This window comes from Anopheles arabiensis, chromosome 2, assembly GCF_016920715.1.
Source record: "Anopheles arabiensis isolate DONGOLA chromosome 2, AaraD3, whole genome shotgun sequence".
Classification (NCBI taxonomy): domain Eukaryota; kingdom Metazoa; phylum Arthropoda; class Insecta; order Diptera; family Culicidae; genus Anopheles; species Anopheles arabiensis.
In genome coordinates this window covers 67,839,429-67,862,780 of record NC_053517.1, presented here as the reverse complement: position 1 = coordinate 67,862,780, position 23,352 = coordinate 67,839,429, and the positions used below count along the sequence as shown (strand labels likewise).

The following is a 23,352-nucleotide window of genomic DNA, read 5'->3' as shown; positions in this document are numbered from 1 at the left end:
GCAAGGCGCATGTTGTTCAAATTTCTGCGCTGGAACGAAATCTGGACAGATTCTTTTGGCGAACTGAAAAAGCCAGTCTCCTGAAAATCTTTCGCTCTCATTTGTAATTGTGCTGTTTCGCATCCTTCTACCCATTGTCCACAACGCACGTAGCGAAGTGTCAGGCGGGAGGTTTTTGACAAATTTGCGCCAAAATCCTCTCTTTTTCGCTTTAAGTAAGTTTTTACATGTTCTCTCCAGTGCCTTATACTTTTCGTATAAGGCAATGGAGTCATGGAGTTTATATTGTCCAAATGCCTTTAGCTTCGCTACGTATGCAGTTTGGCAGTCTCTGTCCCACCAAGGAGTGGGAGGCTTGGTATGCGTCCTTATTTGGCGGGGCTCTCTTGTTTGGGCTGCAAGAGCGCACTCGTTTACACAGTCTACGAGATTTTTGTATTCCACTAGTGGGTGAAAAATGGATGTCACAGATGGCAGCCTCACTGACATAAGTGCGTTGTATCTCGTCCAATCAATATTCCTTGTCATGTCGTAGTTGACCGGTATGCTATTGATTGGGCGCCTTCCAGTAGTGATTTTAATTTCAATCGGTAAGTGATCGCTGCCATTAGGGTCCTGGATAACCTTCTACAAAGTATCCAGAGCAAGCGACACGTATAGAGACAGGTCTATTGCACTTTCACGCGCCGAAGGCCCTGCCACTCTAGTAGCATCGCCGGAGTTTAATATTATCAATCTATGGTTGTCGCAAAAGTCCCTAATGACTGGAGCACGTGAGTCGTCTCGTGTGCATCCCCAGTCGTATCCATGAGAATTGAAATCTCCCAGGATAAGAAAAGGTGTTTTCATTGCAGATGCTATTATATCAAGATCCTTTTTGATCTTCTCAAGTTCAATCTCGGCTTCCGGTGGGATATATACAGATGCAAAGGATAAATCAAGATCGCCTATCTTTGCCTGGATTGCGACACATTCAATAATTAGTAGTGAGGGGAGGGGTATTCGACAGAATTGTATGTTTTTTTCGTACTCCTATGAGTACTCCCCCACCACGCCTAACCCTATCTATAGTGTTTCGATCTTGGCGTACAATGTTATATACGTGGAAGGTAACTTTTTTATCAGGGGAGAGCCAAGTTTCTGATAAGACAAATACATCTATGTTGTGCTTGTTTACCTGTACTTTAAACATATCTATTTTTCCAAGAAAACTTCTACAATTCCATTGGAGTATGTTAGCCATGGACGGGTTAATGTTCCAATTGGACCAACGAACTCAAAGCAGGCCATTGCCCAAGCCATTGCTTTATTGCGCTGACCAACATTGGTCGTGTCATAGCAATTATGCTTTTCAATGGTTCTGGAAAAGCCAGCGCTGTAATCATTGAGTCAATCATTTCTGATATGGACAGCGACTGAACCTTTCGTCGAGGTTTCTTTTTTGGCTCTGGCTTGGGCTGGGGATTTCGGGGGAGGAAAGGAGAAGGGAGTGATGGAAGATCCTCGTCCAGCGAAGGATTTTTAGAATTTCGGGGACGAGGGGCACGTGCTAGACGAGGTGGTGCCTGGGGAGGAGAATTTTTCTTCTCATAACGTAGAGAAGCTTTCTTCTCCTTAGGAGGAGTAGCCTTCATAGGGGTTTTCCTAGGACGACGACGATTCACGGATCTCTTCACTCTTATTATCACCTCCGAGATTTTAGGGACTGGTTCCTGGTTAACCGATGTGAACTCTTCAGCTAGCACGCTGTATGTGTTTTCGGTCGAGCTACCATTCGCTAGAACTGCAGCATATGACCCACGGGCAAATTGGTACTGGGCTTTTTTTAGTTCATTTTGGGACTTCTTGTACACCGGGCACTCTTTTAGTTCATGCCAATGATTTTTACATTGAGCGCATTTGAATGGCGCTGCAGTGCAATCCGAGAACGGATGTTGACCTTGGCATTTAAAACATTTAAATTTGTTGCTGCAAAAGTCTTTTGTATGACCGATTTCACTACATTTCTCGCATGTTGGAATCTTGGGAACAAAGGGTCTTGCCATAGGAATGCGGAGTCATTCGTACACCAAGAAACTAGGGAGTACAGTTCCCTCAAACGTAACGCGCTTTGATTTTGTTTCCGTGTACGTCTTTTGCCCGTTTACTGTGGAAGAGGTGTAAAGTGTTTTCACCGCAATCACCCTCACCCCTGGAGTGGAAAGAGTCCGGAAAGCACCCATTCCCAACTTTAGCAGTTCTTCGGATGGAATATCCAGATCCTCTACGACACCTGCTACCTCAACTATTCCACCTGGGATATACACCCGGTAGTGATCAGTGAATTGTGGATCAGCTGCTATAGTGTTCGCCTGTATTCGGTCGCTAACGGTGATTCGTATCCGGTTAGTACGAACACTAAATACATCGGTTACCGCAGGATAGCTTTTATGGCAGGGATGAAGTTATAGCCACTAGGTTGAGCTCACTTTTTCCGGGCATCATGAAGACACGAAAGTCTCCCCGGTAGCAAGATGGGTATTCACGGTGTCTTGCTTTGTCAGTCGACATTGGTGTGACGGTAGCAAGAACTTTATTGCAACTGGTTCCTTCTTCTACTACTACGGGTGCCTTCCTTTTCTTATGGGATACCGTAGTGAACCCTTCATCAGAGGAAATCGTTACAATTTCCATATTGGCCATATTGGCCACAACAGTTGGGGGCAAACAGATAGAATTATTTAATAGAAACACCGCGGAGAGAAATGCAAGATAAGAAAAAAAAATAAGAGAGAAAAAAAAACAAGAACAAAATACTAATACGTACAAAACTACTAGAACTTTGTCATCAACCTATCATCACGCACTGATGTCTACTCACAAAGGCGGAGACTGTAACGGTACTATGTACACTCTACACGCTACACACTCAGCACAATACACACTTGCCACACTGCTTACGCTAGGCATGTGGTGCGTTATACGAAATACACTCGTTACACACAAGTAGGACTTCACACTCACCACCAGGACACACAGTGATACTACTAAAAGGGCAGTCGGTGAACTTTCGGCTTTGAAGCGATTTCGATCTGTTGCTGTGGAGCGATCGTGATAAGTATCCGATCGCATCGACGGTTGGAGACAGAATGAGAGATTTTATTTTGCAAAAATAAAAACTGGAAAAGTGATCTTTTTGACAAATAACACAGCAAAAAAATATTTAATGAATAAAAACTAATATTTTTTTAATTATCTTAAGATTTTGAGCAGATGATACCACTTGCAACCCTCGCTATGTTTGACAGGTCGCTACTACTTACGGTACTGAATGTATCACTCTTATTAGCAACACCTCTTGGATAGCAACATCATTTTCCTTTTGGACATCTCCTATATTGGGCAGGGTTGGTGTAATATCCGTTGGGTCAGTATGCGGGACGAAAATATTGGTCCATTTTGATCCTGTATATAATTAGACTCGTGATCTGCTGGTTGGTCCTCTGATTGCAATGAAATATATTCATCCTGTGGCTTTGGGTCTACATCCGTTTGGTTGCGTAGAAGAGTTGGTGTATTATCCCAAATCTAAAATCATTAATGTGATGCGATATATTCAGCTTAACAGAGATGGGTCATCATACACTCCTCCTTTTTGTCGTAGTTGTGAAAAAAAATCTCTAAAACATCTTGGCTGAGCTGCAAGAAAAAAAAAAGTTAAAATTAGTTGAACGATTAAAAAATTTAAAAATGGAAGTTTCACCTTGTGTGCGAAAATGAATTCTAATTTCTGTCCATACTTTAACTGTCCATAAATCATCTATATAGAATTTATCTGCATTAGAATGGACTTTTGAAACACTTTTAACTTGTTTTTGCCGCATGGAACCGTGTTGGATGTAAACTCGAATATATCTATAAGTGCGTTTAGTTGATCATCGCGACTTCTTATAGACGAGTTTTGCTGTAGGAGTATGTGTGTTAGAGACACCAAACATCTATCTTTTCTATGTGCTAAACGGCTTGCGTCTTCATTTTCAGGATAATATCTCCTTAAATACATTGATGTTGTGTGGGACAATAGCTCTGCCTCGTTTCTCACATTTTGTCGTTGTTGAGGCGTCATTATCAAATGTTGATCAGCTAATTTAAATAACTGAGTCATTTCTGCTTCATTTCTTTTGAAAAGCATTTCAAATAGCAAATCTACGTTGATAAGTTTACCTTTGTAATTAAAACCATGATCAATGAGACAATTTCTAGTTAGTTTGGGCAAATGTGGGGCATCCGGACAGACAAATATTTTACCTTTATTTGTTGGATGTGTAAAATATGGCTGTTTATGGTCATAGGCTCCTAATTCTTTCGAACAACCAATATTAGCTTGACAGTTATCGCTTACGATGGATGTTACGTTAATGTTCTGTTCTGCCAATTTTGCGATTATTGGCAGGATAATATCTTTCATCATTTTCTGGTCAAATCCTATGAACACCGATTGTTTCCAGTTTTTAAACAGGCCACGAGCCATTACGACTTGTAAATATCTGTAAGGACCTATCACTTCATCCGGAACGGGATCGTATTCTAATATTTTGCTGACCTTCATCTCATAATAACTAAGTACGCATTCTCTATCCCTTAGGGTGAACGTCTTCATTATATTACCGACTACTTTAAAAACGTCGTCCAGAATGCTTTCTTGTGTCGTTTTGCATAGCGCGTTAGTGTCGCAATAGAAGGAAGAGGATATTTTAAATCTTTGGCTAAATAATTGTATGCGTTTTGCTCAAATATCGTAGCGTCAATGCAGCGCTAAGTTCCTCGTCTGTCCATTTCACTCGTTTCTTTTTTTCAAAATTAAATCTATTTGATTATCGGATAATGTACCTTTCAAATAAAATTTTATTTGTGTAACTGATTCCTGAAAACCTAGGCTGCTATTAATTTTTTCCATTTCCGCTTTTAAAGCTGCGATTTCTGTTTAACATATTTTGGTTTCCATAAAAAGTTGTCTGCACATTTATAATTTATTCTAATAGTCGTTATTATTTCACCGAACACATGAACCGACATCTTTTCTATGCCACATTTTGACCTATGTCCGCAGAGAGCTTCGAAACACACGAGGAATAAGTTGATCAGCAATTTCGTTTGAGGCCATTTTATTCAAATCATTTATCAAGAGTTTTTGTATGATAGTAAGTGGTTAATAGTTGTCTTGCATTCCTACATTAACTTTTATTAACTAAACTAAATAAACTAAATGTAAACAACCTGTGAGATACTTTTTAACGCAGTGAACACGGTAAATTTCTATACGCACAACCTTTATTGTTGCGACTTAACTCCTTCGCGTATTTCATCCTGACTGACCCACTCCACTTGGTCACAAAATAATTTCTTAATTCCCTTTCTCATTCTCTCTCTTTTCCTCCTTAACGTAGTCCGACGAACAGCAACTCGCTTTGCATCGCACCTCTCCAACCACACAAGTCGCCCGTTTGCATCGCACGCCTTGTCCATCCGACCACACAAGCCACTTGCTTGCATCGTACGGTGGGAGTGCGCGGAATCCTGTCTGTGTTCAAACAACAATTGCTGAAGCCGCCGATCCAGACAATTGTCTCCAAAACAGCAGTCCCTCGGGAAGCCTTGCGTTCGCTCCTCAGACCGCATCCCTTGCTCCTTCCTCAGTCCGCCCTTCTCGCCCATTCCTCAGACCGCATATCTAGCTCGTTCCATCGGAATGGAACACAACCCATCCGTCAATTTCACGGGTTCCGTCGAGACAGGTATACCACATATATATCCGAAAACCTATGAAAGTTATGAAAATAGAACTTATGCAACAAACTCTTAGTATGTTATGGTAAATTTACGAAAAGTAAAAATTAAGTTCAAACGAAAGGTATTTTTAGTATTTCACTTCAATATTTAAATAACGTCAAATTGATGGGTTCCGTAAACCTAGTGTTAGTATATTAAACGATTTCCATTTGATTACAACTCAAACACAAAAAGATGCCAGCTGCAGCATCAGAGCTGACGTAAAGAGTGTAAGTATCATCTTCCACATACTCGAACGGTTTCAGTCCTTGTGGGTTCTTTAAGCTTATCATGCTGCCGACAATGATGGTCAATCATTATAGTTCCAGCGAAAGTGACATCATTCAGCGTAGTGTAGGCTGTTCTTTCGTCGGTGCAGCTATTTTAGCTGTTATGATATACTTTTAGCTGTTAACACAGGTTGCATTGGCTGAAACTTCTAATGTGAGCTCTGGTCCTTGTGTGTTTGCTCGCTATCTTGTTTGCTGTGTTTCTATTCCAGGCGCATTAGATGATGCGGTAGGGGCATCGTCCCGGGTAGCAGTTGTCGGTTCTTGAGCAAGCAGACTCTTCTGACATCAGTGGTGGATCTAACAGTAAGCGGACTAAGCGGTCGCCTGGGGCCCCGCCGATTTAGGGGCCTCGTAGATTGCCATTCTATAGTATGTCGTATGGACAGAGTACTAACGACAGGGGCTCCGGAAGGATTTGACGTTGGGGTCCCGAGGCTGGCGAATTAATTGCTGTCACTGTCTTTTGGGCTATATTTCTGACTCGCAAAGGCCAAAACCTTTCGCGCAGGCTTGTGGTCAGAAATTGAGGGCTTGCATGCAACATTGATGAACGCACATTGCAATCATGTTGGTGAGTGTATGATTGGATGGAAGTATCATAGGATATCGTCGATCGTTAGACACGTCTGCATGACGTAGCCTGCCACCTACTCGCAGTATGCCGGCTTCGATGTATGGGTTTAGCGCCTTCAGTTTGGTATGGTTCAAGACGAAACCTTTCATTCAAGACTTTAAAAACCTTCCGGAAATGACTCATGTTGTGCTAGACGGGCGAGACACTTCGTTGAATCGTTAAGTTCTTTAGTGGTCAGATGAGTAAATCGTCGTTGATCACGATTTTTGAGTTTTGAATTGTGCGTAAATCTGTGTATCCATGCTACTAGTTTTTTCAAATTGTAAATTGTGTGCTGATGTAAACATAAGCGCCGTAAGCAAGGTGGAATGTATAATGAGGTGTAGTTATAGCGCTTTTAGCGATCCCCCCCTGGGCTACGATTTTGACTGATGGTTTTTTTTATTATTATTTATTTATTAATCTTCAACGGGCCCTATGGCCAAATTAAGATGTTTTCCGCTTGTATATGTATTGATGGATTGTTTACTTTTTGCATGGTCAATATTTTGTGGAGATCAATTTGAGTGAATATTTTAGTTTATTAGAACACAGCTCGTGATTTAAAATGGAAATTTCCTTCGAGAAATTGAAGCTTTCGCCAAACGCGAACGCTTCGACAGGTTCTGCCCAAATGCAGGAAGTGTAGTTACAGAAGCAGAAAACTGTAATGCTGGCTGGTTGCATGATTCGTAAATTTCCAGCAATCTGCCTCCCGGAGCAACACACATAAAAATGAACTGTGTAAGTAATGCACGTGCAAAGTTTATTGCTGCAAACAATATTTGTCATCTACTACATTACAATATTTTGAACTCACAAACAGCCACAAACACAAACTACACCAACCGGCGAGCAGCATTAGTACGCCAACGGGAAGAGCGTCGAGCCGGACTTCATCCAACCCCACCAGCGTCACCATGAGCTGCTGTCGCGCAGCGTTTCAACAGGTACGGTTTAGGGAGAGAAGACAGAACCTTCGTTTTCTCGGGGAAGCAAACCGGTCGCGAAGTAGAAGCGTATAGGACGATGACGAAGACGGTCGAGCAACCGGGGACAACGCGGACGGACCGTATCGTGAAGCGTCAATCGACGACGAAGACTCTCCCGCAGTATCCACGTATTGTGGTTTTAGTCGTGCCAAAAAGTAGCGGCATCCGAGACGGAAGTCGAGGTAAAGTCCTCGCGGGTATAAATGTAGGGGCGAGAGAGGGTTTTGGAGATTTAGAAAATAAAACCCGTTGTAAAAAAAACTGAGGAATCATACGATATGAATGGATATGAAATACATATAATTAAAGCCACAGTCGAGCTTAATTAATATTTGTGTTGGAAACTGTTATAAGGTTCCAACGGACTGTCAGCCAAGGCGATGTTGTGTGTGCGCGAAAAGAGATAAAAAGGCAAGGAAATCACATAAAGGAGGACAATAACAAGAAAATATCCAAAAGTGAATAAGCAATAGCAAGAATAAAAGTAAACTAATTTTTTGGTGCACCTGTAGTGCCAACCTAAGAAATTCATTTTATTCAATTTTTCCGAGTTAGAACGGCAGTTTCTAACAATTTGAGCAATTTTGGATGAGGAAATAAACAATAAACAAAACTTAAACACTATATCTACATTGATGTTATGTCGGGTTAAACTTGGCGGCTCTCCCTTTCCGCTCTTTTCCACTTACAACTAACACGCATGATTTGTATCTGAAGCAAGATTCCATGTAGACGAAAACCTCATGCAAATTGTCGGGTACACCGCTCAGCATCTTGCTGGTGCTCATTCATTATCAGGACAGCTATGATGTTCTGGAGTGAGTTGTATTCCTGCCATGGAAAACTTTAGGAACAGCGCCGTTATTGTTCGGTTATATGAAACGCGCGTAAGAATCAAGCGAATCGACATCCGGGTAGATGTCCAGCCTGACTATGGCACGCGAAAGCACGGTGTTGGTGTCGATGTAAGCAGTTGTGTTAGCCAGAGCCGGTTTGGCTAGATCGTCCGAAGGGACGTAAATGGCCTACACTCACTTGAGGAGCCTTTCTTCGTTTTGTGCGCTTCAACATGCTAAGTCCGAAGCTAAGTCGGCAATCGAAAGCGAACGAAATAAGATCCAGCAGGCCCGACACTTTCGAAACGGCAACATTCCGAGCAACAGCTATTACCCCGTTACTTGTTGTGCAAATGGAATTCCACTATGATGGAGAAATTTCGATCCAACTTGGTTATCGTCCGCTCCTAAAATACAGCATATAATTAGATTTGTGAATAAAACAATCATGTAATAAACATCACAACTTAAAATGGGTACCGCATCGTTGGTTATTGTAACGTTGGCATTGAACGATTGCTCATGGTTGCGATTACATATACGGTCGTTCCTTCGATCATATTAAACGTGTATCGACCTGAAAGTACGATGCGGCACCGTGATGAACTGGATATGATTGCAGTTTTCTTTCCTATTTTAGTTTAAAGCACTAAATCTTATTTCGTTTACTTTACAGCTCTTTCAATGTAAACATTGAAGTCATAAGTCGCACACATACAATAATAATCCGCGTAAAGATACGCGGAAAACTAACTGTCAGTTTTCTTCGTCGATTCTTCTTCCATCTAGCTGTCAAAACGGGCTTATAACTTGACCTGATATATCTACGGTCCTTGGCCGTAAGCCTTTTCGGACACATCGCAAAACCCATGTAGCTGTATTTTTTTTGTCGGCGTGTGATAAAGAACCCAACGTGGGATACTCATTTTATTTAGTTCTGCAAGATTTTCACAACAATCTCTCTACTGTTTATATAGTGGTGGGTTGAGAGGCTCATTCCAACACGTTTCATTGCGCCACAGTTTTTGAAGAAACATTATAGCTGCCACTATCACAGGACCGATCAATCGTAAAGAATCAAAAAGTTTTGCCGAGACTGATACAGCAATGCGTTTTGTAACTGGATTGTTATGGTTGCTGTAATCAGGCGTTTCAAAGAGAAAATTGTCGGTTGTTGGTTACCATTTCAGGCCCAATGTTTTGATGCAAGTGTTATGGGATCTGCATGTTTAGGTTAGTGTAGTGTAACGCATGCTTTAGTTTATAGCAAACCCGAAGCTAGGGAGTGCCTGCGGGAGGCAATCATGTAGGCTTTATAATTAGTGTGGTAACTAACTACAGTGAACCCTCTCTTATTTGACACCTCTCCAATTTGAAAAACCTCTCTTATTTGAACATTTTGCACAGTCCCTTGATTTCCAGTACATTTTTGTTCCTTTAATTTGGACCTCTGAAACCTCTGAAATCTGTGTCCCTCTTATTTGTGTATGGTGTTGCCATGGTTATTGAATGATGTATGCTCAAATTGGCAATCCTGTTCGCAGTTTCCTATAGCAACAGTTAAGGCTGCATACTAAATGTTCTGTCTCTTTCTTCTTTGGATTGACCTTTCATTCACTTTCCACCTCTGTAATTTGAAAACCCCTCTTATTCGACAGTCTCATCGCCTCTCAAATAAGAGAGGGTTCACTGTATGTGGTAACGGGTCTCTCTCGTTTGATCGACACCGACGTGATCGGTTCGGCACACCATCCTGTACTCTTGTGGGTTTACGGGGTTTATCGATATGTTATTATCCTCACGTAAAACACAAAATCATCACAATCACGCCAATCACGATCATAAACAGTTCGATATACATTTACGAAGACAAAACCAGCAGACTGAAGTAGATACAATAATTGCTCACTGAGTTTCTGACTTTCCTCGACACTAATGACTTACGTCAGTTGTCCATGTAAAAGTCATTAACTAAAACCTTTGTTGCCTCTGGATACATATTCGCTTCTAGATGTTGTAGATTTTTTACATATCTTGCTCCTTTAAGCTGAGCTTCTTTAAAGGAAGTGGCAGAATTTACGCAATCAATATGGAAGAAAAAACGTAAAACTAAAGTGCCGACCGGTTCTGCTGCTTGCACGGAAATAACCTGGCGTTAGCATTTTTTTGCAATTTAGCATTTTTATCCGATGTGTATTCATCACGTACTATCGTTAGCAAACTGCCGAATATAAGCCAGAATCCTCATGAAACGATTGAAATTTTGGACGGTTATTTCAATGAGTAGTGTATATTGTTATGATAACATGTATTATCAGTAAATGTATTCTATATTTGCAGATAACTTTCCAGCGGAGGCAGATGTTTATGTTGAAGAGGTAGAAAATATACCGATATGTGAGAATGATGAATGATGTGTTTGGCAATCTTTTGTTTTTCTTAACAAATAAGCTCCTCCAAGTTGGATTAAATAAAACAAAAACTGAAGTGGATACTTTTGCAGCTAGCATCTCGAATGATTTGAGCAAATTGTCTATGCTGAGACAACTGCTAGCTAAAAAAGAAATTTTGGATATTTTAGTAAAGCATGTACAGCAACAAAAACAATTCGATAAATTCGACTGAACTGGAAATGAACTACTGTGGTTACGGTAATAGTTAATTAGTTAATCAAGTAAGTTAAGTAGTTGCATAGTTTTAGGTTACATAAAAATGTATAATTAGAGAGATACAGAGATATTTATGAGCAGCAATTAGTTGTTCAAATTAAAAAGTTAATATTAATTTCTGTAAATATTATGCCCAACATAAAAACCTACCATCAATCAATTTAGGCTAAAATGTAAGTATTTTATTGATCTCATTGAACTTCATACGAATATATAATGAATTTCAGAACAAAATAAACATTACACTATCGCTTTTATATAAATAGAAAACTGGTGGAACGAAATTTACTGTATTCAAGAATGAGTGAAGAAAGTGGGAACTCCCCGAACCACACGTCGTAACAGAACACTACATTGCATGTTTTCCTTGAACTAATTCTAGTTTCGGCAACGTTAACATGCCCGGTTTGGATTCAAAACTCGTATAGACCAAGCTTCCTTAATATGTTGGACTAACTATCCTGCATTAGTTACACCTATCAAATAGAGATAATCTAACCCATGAGATGCTTGGACATGTCTAGGTCATCAAGAACGGTCGTTTCGCAAAATGAAGAAGAAGATAAGGTCTTTTTTTCCCAAGTGTCAAAATATTTCCTGGACCATTTTATTAGAAACTGCCGCTCTAACTAAATTAGAAAACAAAATAAATTCTTTAGGGTGGCACTTAAGGTGCGCCAAAATTTAGTTTTTTCCTTTATTTCCTTCGTATGTATTTTTGACCGTAATGAAACCGTTTCCGCGGTTTTTCTCCCTTTTTATCTGCGAGCGCACACACAAAACATCGCCTCAGCTAACAGTCCGTTGGAAACCTTACAACAGTTTCCAACAAATTTGTTTAGTTCAAAAAATTCATATTATTATATTCATCTGGTAATTTTTCTGGTTTCATGTTAATGAAATAATTGAAAGTTTAACAAAAAAAAAAAGAAAAATAGCTCAAAATTATTTACATATGTACAGTACTTTTCACTCGATATCTTATACTCGTGCAATATATTAAATTTAATATTGAAACGTTCGTTTCCGTACAAAATTTTACAGATTTCGCTAGTATAAGCTCTCCTGTGAACGCATCTTAACATTTTGAGATTTTTTCTTGTTATTTTATTATCTTATTGCATCTAGAATACGGCATCTAGAATACTGATTACGTAAAAAAAAAGTGTTTAAATTTTTGTCTAACAGCATATGCTTGTTGAGTGGACTATTCGTCTGGTTTTACTTAACATGTAGTTAACAACGGATTGGTCTCCTGCACCTCCTGTCGGATAAGGCCTCATTAGATATATTTTCAATGGATATCCTTGATCTCCAAGAAACACATGCGGTAATTGTACGCCATTTAATACTCTTGGTGGATGAAAATTAAAAATATTATGTCATATATATTCATAAGTATTACTATTAGAGAAAACTCCACTATTGACTCTCCACCCATAATCTCCTACATCTATTATTTAAAAATTTCCTTTAGCATCGGTTATTGCTTGTAAATGGATAGAAACAAAATTTTTATTGTAGTTGTAGAACTGCGATCCTGATAAATTTGAGCATTTTATCCTTATATGTTTCCCATCGATGCATCCGCATACGTTTGGAAATCCGCCGACACTTTCGAATTCCTCTGCTGTTTCCATGAATGTTTGTTGAGTAGGAGAAAGCATGTGAATATTTTTCATCGTGGTCCATATGGCTTCACAGTTTTGGTACACGATAGTTGCTACAGTCTGGTTTGAAATGCGGAAAGTATGTGCCAAAGCCCTGTAGGGCAGTCCAGTAGACAAGAATCAGAAAGAGATTTATAATAATGTTATTTGGTGCGTACGGGTAGCAAAATTTCAGAATTCAATGAAAATGGTAGTACCAATTTGTGGAGGAAAAATAAAAGAAAACATTTACGTTAAAAAAAGAAACAGATTACGCGTACCAGCAACACCAGAAACGTGATATTCAAGTATATGATTTTGAATGAACTATGAACGAATTGCCTGACGTGAATAACGTTTTTCCATACATTATATTATATTATAGTACAATGCAGTAATAAATCCGGTTTGCCCCATTTTTGATTGCTCTTATGAGTTCGGTCGGTTGCTTTGCATATACGTATGAAACTCGTTTACAAATTAACTTCATTAAACTTCAAAGAGAAAAATCTTTACGCCATTCTCTGCCGACGTTTTTTCGTGTTGACGTGTTGTTCGCACCGCTCCCGGCTAAAGCTATAGCTTAAGTACTTCATACGTTTAATACGTCTATAAATTCGTACAACATACCCGCTCAATCGATGGCCATTGGCCCTCCAAAACAAGATAGTGGTCAAAAGTTTCGATGAACACTTCCGTGATTATATAAGGATTTATTATTTTGCGAAAAAAAGCTGGAATGGAAACAAGTGTGTCAATAGATAACGTGTAAGTGAACAGCGCGAACAGTGAGCAAACAGTGTACTGTGTGATCAACAAGCTTGATTTATTTTTTTTGCTCTTTGAAGCGAAAGCTTGATTTTATTTATTTATTTATTTAATTACGTAAATTGTCCGTCTAAGGCAGAGGTCTCCAAACTACGGCCCGCGGGCCGCATGCGGCACTCAAGAGCTTATAATGCAGCCCACGATGACTTTGCCAGAGTTAATATAAATAGTACGTTATTATGACTTTTTCAAATAGAATTGTATTTTTTACTTTTCTTAGACAAAAATCAAGTTTTAGTAACACGAAGCTGTACAAGTATAGCTGGTATTTTGTTATAAAAACGAGATTTAAACGTTCACTCATCAGTTAAAGGTAACGTCAAATGGCCCTCAACATAGTTATTTTTGAAGCAATGCGGCCCGCGAGCTGAAAAGTTTGGAGGCCCCTGGTCTAAGGCTTAACAACATTTGGCTTAAAAAACTAAGGAGAGGAAGGAATGTACGAGTTAACGAAATATGGAGTGGGAAGGGTGGAAACGAGAAGTATTGATGTGTAGATAAAGTAAGTGTTTGACTTTTTCAATATGAATTTAAATTTATTGAAAGAATAATATACCAAAATTAAAGTAACTTCTTAATTATACTACCGTGAGCTGTCGTCATGTAGAAGTGAAAAGTCAATTATCGACAGAGATTTGACGACGGTAAATTTTAACAATTGATAATGTAATTACAGATGTTATTGCTTAAAAGGTGTATAAGCAAACGAGCTCGTAGATTTACTCGTCAAAAAAATAATAAGGAGTACTCGTTATGCGGAACTCTGCTTTTTTTCTGGACTTCAGACCAGTAATTGTAAGAGGGCAGATATTTTACTACATTTTACTCCATACGTATGAAAACATAATTTATTGATTAGCTAGATTGCTTCGTCAAAGCAAGACTGTCAAAGTTTATAGGTTTCTTTCAGTTAAAAAAATACGGACATGATTTGAAGTCTTATTTACATATTTTTTTGGTTTAAAAATCCCAATATTAACAAAAAAGTACTCCATAATGTTACTCACATACCAATAGTATTTACATGACATAACTGTTGCCTTCGTACAACTTTATTTGCGCACTTCACGCCCTAGCAGCGTACAATTATATTTTACTCGCAATGGCACCGTACACCGTATAAAGGATAATTGAGAGGAGAGCGATCGTCCGATCCGACACCTGTTTTTATGCGTGGCGCCTTCTTTCACGCACCTTTCTATGCTCGGCCCTACGCTTCGTGTGCTACGCTTCGTGTGCTACGCTTCGTGCCCTTATCTGCCGCTACGTTCTAATTCTCATTGCTAACGCTTCGTAACGCTAACCGTTATCCTATCGCTACCTTTATTGCTTTATTCAGCCGGTCTAATGGTACAGTCGTCAACTCGTACGACTTAACAACATGCCCGTCATGGGTTCAAGTCCCAAATAGACCGCGCCGCGATACGTAGGACTGAATATCCTGGTATGAGGGGTAATCCAAAAATCATTAAAAGCCAACCCCATAAGTGGTACAGGCAGGCCTTGAGGCCTTGATAAAATTTATCCGATCGGTTAATATGCTCGAATCCACCGGTGGTATTTATTTTCCACCGGTGGATAATTTTCTCCGCTGATGGATAACTCTTTCCGATTCGAGTAGCCATTGATTTTGCCTATTTGTCAATCACACTTTTGTTTACATTTAGAGGCGTTGTTTTGCGGAATGAATAAAATAGTAAATTTTGCTTATTTACGGACCATCTAGTGAAGAATCCACACCAGGCCTTAGACAGTACCGACTGCAGGCCTACATCAAACGATCCGGGTAAAGTGTAAAACGGGTTGTTGGCTGAACAACTCTAGATGAAACAAAATCGTATGAACTGGAGGACGAGGTTTGAATCCTTTCTGAACTAGCCGCCTTCGCTGATCCTTGTCCTGTGCCGTGTACCATGTGCGCCCATCAACTGCAGCCACCGCGAACGTTGATTCCGTGAAAGTCCGTATTTTACGCTCTCGCAAACATATTTTGAAACAACGCCGTACAAATATTCCGTGCCGCTCACGGTCTCTCGCCCTTGCTAGTCCATTATCCTGGCCTTAATGACTGACGCCTTTAAGTCATCTGGCCACTTAAATTTAAACCTACTACGCCCCCTAACCCCCTCACCCTGCTCAACACCTGGGTCGTTTGTTTAAATGTGTTTAACATGGCCTAATCACTAAAGCCTGGCGAGCTTGGTACGACAATGAGTGTTCTTCCACACATACGATGGTGATTTGGTCAGATTTGATAAAAATAAAATAACTACGTTAAAATTGTAATCCATGTGATTCAGTATAGATGCTATTCAAGTTTACACGTTCGTTTTAATGGATGAACAAAAAATTCGCGTTTGTCACGAGGCGTGGATCTTAGCGATGTGAGAGTCAATCCGAACATTCCCGGGCTGTATCCATCCATAAGCGACCAAGTTTTTGGGGATAGTCCGCAAGGTACAAGTACGCACAACACCTTCGATAGGTACAAAACAACGCAAACGATTCCGACCGGAACTCGCCGCTCCAACGGATATGAGTTGCTTATAATTTCTTGTACCTAGTGATAATACTGGTCTTCCCAATCTCGTTGCATTTACGTGTCGGAACCGATTCTAACATACCATAAGGCCATAACAAAAGGTTGGATAAAAGAGAAATATTAGCAGAAAAGGATTTCTTTTGTTGGTTTCTTATGTCTTAGCCTGAACCATAAAAAACTAGATTCCTGTTATAAACCTAAATTTATGTGTTTTGATTGTTTATAAAAAACAGGTAAATTTATATTTTCTAAAAAAGAAAATTTTAGCTAAATCGAGTGATAAAACATCTCAAATAACTCAAACAGTGATAAAACATCCTTTTTACGAGCTGTTAAACATGGTTTTTAATTTTATTTAGTTTTCCGGCGTTAAATCAACTGGGGTGGAGCAGTAGATATGATTATTCGACTGAAATGGTTTTTTTATATGAAGTTTTCAACTGCATATCCCACTGCTCGACTTTTTAACCACGTTGCTATGGCGGCAAACACCATTCCACTCCACTGCCAAACCGATCGGTTAGCGAAGATTCTGATTGAGAAAACGCAATTGGATAACATTGGGATTTTACTAACCGATCGACTAAATTATCCACTCCGTTATCGACTTTCGTTCCCGATCAGGCCCAATGACAAACTTGGCAATTTGAAAACGTCAATGATTGAATCACTCTACCATTGCTTGTTGCCTCGAAGAAAGGAAATTCCGCAAAGAAAAAAAAAAAACATCCAAGCACCCATAATCGGTCAACAACATCGTTCTATAGTGAGTAACTTTTTCGTTTATAAAGATTGTATAGTGGGATATCGCCTCTCAGATATATAACTCTCAGGAGTATAACATGTGAGCGTCACCTCTTCGTTTTGTATAGGGAGATTTTTCATCGTCCCCTAGACAAACGTCAAATTCTTTCAGTTCGTTTCTGTTGTTGAGTGGATTTAATCTAAAATGTCTCGGAACTAAATTTTCCTGTTTCGGTGGTCGGATGCAACCCGATTGAACTGCATGTTCAAACCTTAACCGGAAGGCATGCACTTCACATGGCACCATTAGATTGTCAACATCTCCAAGCACACGTGTCTCGCTTGACATTTAAGTCTTTGAGGAAGTCTATGGAAGAGGCTCAAACGAAGCTAACGACTCATGGCTTTCCATCGTCATACCAACCCAGTTGACATTTTCGAGCACGAATAATCGGGAATTCGAGCAAATTCCCTTAAACTGGAGCCTTAAACTTACCTTAAACTGAACCAGTTTAAGGGAAATTTTAGTACAATTTCATGAAAACCGACCTCTGTGCTTTGCTCTCTCCTGTCATTTCCAATTGTCATCATCGAAACCAAAGTGTATGAATATCAGGTGGTCTCGTCCCATACAAATTGACAACTAATTTCGGAATCAAAAAAGCTCCTTTTGACAGAATGGGTGAAATGAATTTCCATAGGAACCGTTCGCTTTGTTCTTAGCAACACATACGTAGTACACATTGGTGTCCTCATCGACGGCATTATTTTGATCCAAAAATGGATTTAAATAGTTCAGATTTGGTTTAGCTTACAATAACAAATATTTTGAGTGCTTTTTAAGGTATTTCAGTGCAAATAACGAAGATTCTAAGATTGTTTGTGCATTAGGCAAGTCGTCAGAAAGCTTGTTTGGGGAAATGTTTTCACCCATGCTGTCAAAAAGTGAAGTTCAACTTTTGCTATGAAAAACAGGCTATGAGACCACCTGATCTTCGTACACTTTGATCGAAACGTCAAATGAAAATACAAAACAAAACCAAATTGTTCGGTGATGCTTCATAACAAAGTCCATATAATACAGAGGTCGATGCATAGCTCGATTTTGGTCCACCATTTTGAAAGCTTATTTTTGACAGTTAGATGAAAAAGCGTTCACAAACGATTCCAAACAACCATACACTTTTTAGGGCTAATTGTGCATTTTGTGCTCAAAACTTACTTTAACTATACATTTCTTTCTCATGAACGTGGCATGGAGTAGTTTTTTCAGTAATTCATCACTTAAAAATAACCACAATCAGAAATCTGGCCTCTTAGCTTTGACCCTCTTGAGCTGCACAAGATTTCGTCGTAATTTCGGGCACTGATCTTGTTATAATCAATAATTGTACTATAATTCTATCTTTTCTTGATATTCTTCAACTTTTTTAAGTGCAATATTACGAACAAACGATGTAAAAATGGCCGAAAATGCTTTCAGACCACTGCATGCACAACAACTAAAACCTCAATGTATGCTACGATGAAACTATTGCAGCTTTTTCATCCAGCTGTCAAAACTTTCCCACGCTTTTTGATCAAATGTTCTGGACGACTCGACCTCTGTATCATATAGACTTTGCTTCATAAGCTGAAATATAAAATTTGTTTTATTATTGCTCTCAGATTTTCTGCAAAACATAAAAAGGTACATATTAATTAGGATAAATTGAAATCAAATGGTTCACTAAATAAACAAAATGTTCATTTAGGATACGTTTAGCGAAATGGCTTCAAACAACGTGTATAAAACGATAACGGCACCGATGGCAACATTTCCAGATCTCAGCGTAAAAGCGCAGGCATCGGTAGTACCTTCGACCATCGTACCATTAAAGATATCCATATATACATCACCATTATTCCTTCCTGAAAATGTACAACAAACCAATAACCCGGTGATTATCAAAACCAAACAAATGTGCCGGCCAGTACTTACCGTGAATGCCCCTGTGAAGCTCGTGCAATGGTCAAAAAAATCATCCTGCGTCCTTTCGGTATCTCCATTATCGGCTCCTGGCACTGTGAATCAAAACAACAAGCCAGTGGTTATAAAATCGGGACAAATGGACCGACCAGTCCTCACCGTGAATGCCCTTGTGAACCTGGTTCAATCGTCAGCCATCGCATCCTCGCCCCGCGTCAATTCGGCATCACCGTCATCAGCTCCTTGCACTGCGAAACAGGCAAATAGACCAGTAATTATCAAATCTGAACAATTGCCGACCACTCCTCAACGTTAATGCCCCAGCAAAACTGGTACAGTTGTCAACATCAGGATCATCATCTCGCATCCTCTCGGCATCATCATCAATGCTTCCTAAAAATATCAAACCAACCAATAAATATCAAATAACCAATAACAACCAGTGATTATCTCAGCAGTACAACAACACCTGGCCCAGTCATCGACCGGTAAACCAAGATATACGTATAGCCCTCCAATACCATCTGTTGCTCCTGAAGCTCTGCAACAAACACCATTCGGCGAAATTGAAATTTCGGCACGGCATGGATCTTCAGCAATGGAGATAAGTGATGCAGAGTTTAAGAGAACAACTCTTAAAAAATTGTCCAACATTAACACGTCTATAGCAGGTGTTTGGGCCGAAATGGAGTATCGCACAGACCATCGAAGAAAATTCACCGAAGTAATGGATCAGGAAAATATACCAATCCAAAAACCTCGCCTTACAACCGCTGCAGAACTGAAATCTTTTAATGATCAGTTGGCTGAAAACACATATTTTCAAAATATTTGTTACCAGTTAACACAAAGAATTCAAACCAAGACAAATGATGCTAAAGGCCGAATGCACAATAGTTTTATATATTATTATTTGCTAAAGAATTAGTTGTGCTATGCAGCTGGCGTGGCGGGGGCAAAAATGGAACAAAGATTCCAATGAATCAAAATGTAAATGTAATTAAATTATTTAAGAGAATAGGAGAGGAAGATATTTTTGCTGTGAATATTGACGACGTAGAACGTTTTCTTTAAAGAAAGTTAGATAACGCTCAAAGTAGCTTGCAAAACTGCAAAGGAAAAATCAAGAGCTCTAGTAAAATTTATCATACACGCAATAATAGAATTAATAAATAAGTTATTATTATTATATATTTAAATCTAAACCCTTCCTTATCTTTTACACTCACTAGCAATATGTAGACTCTATATTTATATAGACGAAATATTTAAGATAATTTTTTTAACAAACTGATCAAATCAGATATAACATAATCAAATTTAGCTTTAAACAAGCTTATGTAATAAATTAAATGTGAAAATTAGGACTATTTTTATTTCTAGTTGGTTTGATTCACTCGAAAATAAAACGTTTTAATCATATCAAGCAACGGAACTACAAATTGGTTTTGAAATCATAAATAAGTCTACGATAACATTCCACCCAATACAGACGTATAAACTATGTGAAGTTTATTGAAGAGAAAAATCGCAAAAATAAAATTTCAAAACATTTCACATGCAGTAAATTAATTAAATTAATGAAACAAGCATTACCATGTAGTTTTTTACAAGTAAGAATTTTAATTGCTACAAACAACATCTACCATGCATCAGGAATAATATGATATTAAATAATAACGATGATAAGACCCACCGCTTTCCCATGCAAAAGCGTTTGAAAATAGTTCATGAAGAATTTCGTAGGCAATACTTAGACAGCATTGCACTAAAAATAACACGTTTTATGAACACAAATGGTTTCAAACGCTTTTGCATACACATTCTTTTTTTATCATCATTACTAAAAATACCAACAAAACTACAAACAAACTACAACTACGAGCAAATAAGTGGTTAGCTACAGAATAATTCTTAAAGTATAATGTTAGTGAATACATGTTAATGAATTTTAATCCAACTGGAGGGTATGCAAAAGAGCGGAAAAAACAACTGTGCCAGGTTTTGATGGAGGATAGACAGCTACAAGTTTACATCTAATATCTAACAGAGAAATGTTTACGTCACACGTCTGAACATTTGCATCAACTTTATGAATAAGAATGTCTAAAGATGAAAATACCAAATCCGGATAATCCGCACGCAAAGCAAATGAAAATAAGCTGGAGCTGCATTCAAATTGTTTTCCAGATACTATAAAACATCCATTACTCTTTTCAACTCCTAAAAATTGAATAATACCATTACCCTTTGTTAGAAGCCATTGGTCTCTTGGCAAAGGGCTTAAAAGAAAGTTTGACTCTAAAAAGATACCTTTACCATTTCTAGTTAAATGGGGAAATTTGCGTTTTTTGCTTGCAGCAGCTACTTCGGTTGCGCAACGTTCTTCATAACGTGCTGCAAATTGGACGCTACATCTAAAGCCTTAACGGGTCGAGCGTTTTAAAATTTGCAAATAATTCTCGTAGTCAAAAGTAGAATGCTTATGTAACGGTAATTAGTAATTAAAACAGTCTCGTGCTATATGCTGAATATTATGGACATTGCTTGTCAGCTCGCCACGGCCATAAATCTTTCCGTAATCCTTGACAAAGCTGTTAAGGAATTCAGCGGCACGTTCCCAATGACGTCGATGGAATGAGGAGGAAAATATTGCTACTCCGCAGAAATACAGCAGAAAATGGCAATAGGCTTTCTCAGCCAAAACATCATCCATTAACACGGGACTTACATATAGCAAGTAAGATCTGAATTCCGTACCCTTCCAATATCGAATTACATTCAGCCCTCTGAGTTTGCGATGAATCTCAAAGGGAAGTTGTACGCTGATAAGAAATTCAGATATCGCTTGCTTTTGACCCTTGGACCAGGTAGGAATATTTTCATACTTACCACCCACAAGACCGCACAAGTGTCGGCGAGTCGCACCCTCATAGCATAAGTGCAACCCACAACTAGTCGGTAATTTATCCACCATAACAAAATCATCAAGGTCTTCCAGGGGTGAACGCCATTCCTGGTGATGACCCGGACAATCCCTAGATTTAAATCCATGGTGCGTTCGTAGAGGAGCGCCAACGGAGTCGAAAATATTTTTTTCATGTTTATAATATTCCCCAACACAGGTACACCTCATACAACCGTGGTATCCATTGAAGTAGGTTGTTGCTGCAAAACACAAACATAATTAGCATTACACAAGCTCCAGATAATTGAGTACATATAAGCAATGGTTGTATGTTTACATACCTTTAAGGAAAGCCCGCGCAGGAGAATCTGCAATAATAGCTTGGATCGAAAATTTTATCATTTTATCTCCGATCCGCAATCCCCTTCGATGAATGTCATTTGCCTCCTCTACAAACTGTCTTAAAAATACTTCCAGACTGGTTGGTTTTGCTGGTCCACAAAACACTGCGCTCATCATAATTGGTGCGGAGGGCAGTTCTACAATGTTCATAAGTATGGGCCAGAGCTGTGTAGGTCCACCTCTATGAAGAGGGAGTCCGTCGGTGGATACCTGTATCGACAGTTCGTCGATTGATGGAACAGTTAACCTAAATAAATCAGAATGAGAACAATCGAAATACAATTAAAATATACACATTTACCAGACACTGTTTAGGCTAAATTATTTTCAAAACTTACTTTAAATAATTGACGAGATTATTTTCTATTCCTTTGTACCAAAATTCGCCGCCCGCTATCGATTGTATCTCTTCCCCGATGGGTTTTGGCGTTTTCAATAGCGTGCGAGAATCCTTGCTTCTTCCAAATCTGTCCATATTCCCAAAATAGCTCAAATTTCATTTACCGACGAGCGTGGCTGATTATGTACAACTGCCCAAGTTCGCAAACATTTACCAATATCGCTATGGTTGTTGCAGTTGTGAGCAGTTGTAGACCCTTCAGCCACGGCGTCGGTTTCTTCTTCTTCTATATATAAATTTTCGTTAATCCAACAACAACAACCTCCGTCGCTGACGCTCGATGTCACACTTTGCGTTACGCTGTTTCTATCTCGCCCGTTCTGCCTTCGCTGCCGTATAACACCATCACGCTCGTACGACCCATACGAATACCCCTAACATCGTGAGCACGACCAACGCTGCAGGGGTGCTCAACCGTTTCCTCGCTTTCCGAACTCGACCGAGCAGTGCGCACACTATCGACTCGCGCGTACGAGCGAGCGAGCGAACGAACGAGTGAGTGAGTGGACGAGCTTGGATGGATGAGCCACTGCGGGGGCATGCACGTACGAGCGAGCGAACGAACGAGTGTGAGAGTGCGCTTGGATGGATTCTCGTTTTCTGCGCTGCAATCGTAAGCAGCGCGCTCAACGAAAGCCTCTGGCCGACGGCACGTGCCAGTGTGTGTTCTCTTTTTTTTTTTTTGCGCATGCAGTGTGT

At 39.4% G+C, this 23,352-nt stretch overlaps 1 protein-coding gene across 1 annotated transcript; it reads right to left on the bottom strand.

The window, feature by feature from the left end:
• Positions 1-18,517: 18,517 nt before the first annotated feature.
• On the bottom strand, positions 18,518-22,841 carry LOC120895040. The gene is made up of 6 exons (XM_040298027.1): positions 22,592-22,841; positions 22,193-22,500; positions 21,836-22,111; positions 19,103-19,336; positions 18,956-19,038; positions 18,518-18,885 (listed from the first exon to the last, which is right to left on the bottom strand). The coding sequence occupies exons 1-4, from the start codon at positions 22,726-22,728 to the stop codon at positions 19,179-19,181; spliced, it is 879 nt and encodes a 292-aa protein (XP_040153961.1). The 5' UTR covers positions 22,729-22,841; the 3' UTR covers positions 18,518-18,885; positions 18,956-19,038; positions 19,103-19,178.
• Positions 22,842-23,352: the final 511 nt, after the last annotated feature.

Excerpts from the sequence above, each read along its gene's own strand:
- LOC120895040 (XM_040298027.1), bottom strand. The coding sequence starts at position 22,728 with ATGGACAGATTTGGAAGAAGCAAGGATTCTCGCACGCTATTGAAAACG. Across the intron at positions 22,501-22,591 it reads AATCTCGTCAATTATTTAAA|GTTAACTGTTCCATCAATCG; the intron begins GTAAGTTTTGAA and ends TGATTTATTTAG. Across the intron at positions 19,337-21,835 it reads CTTGTGCGGTCTTGTGGGTG|GAAGCATTGATGATGATGCC; the intron begins GTAAGTATGAAA and ends TGATATTTTTAG.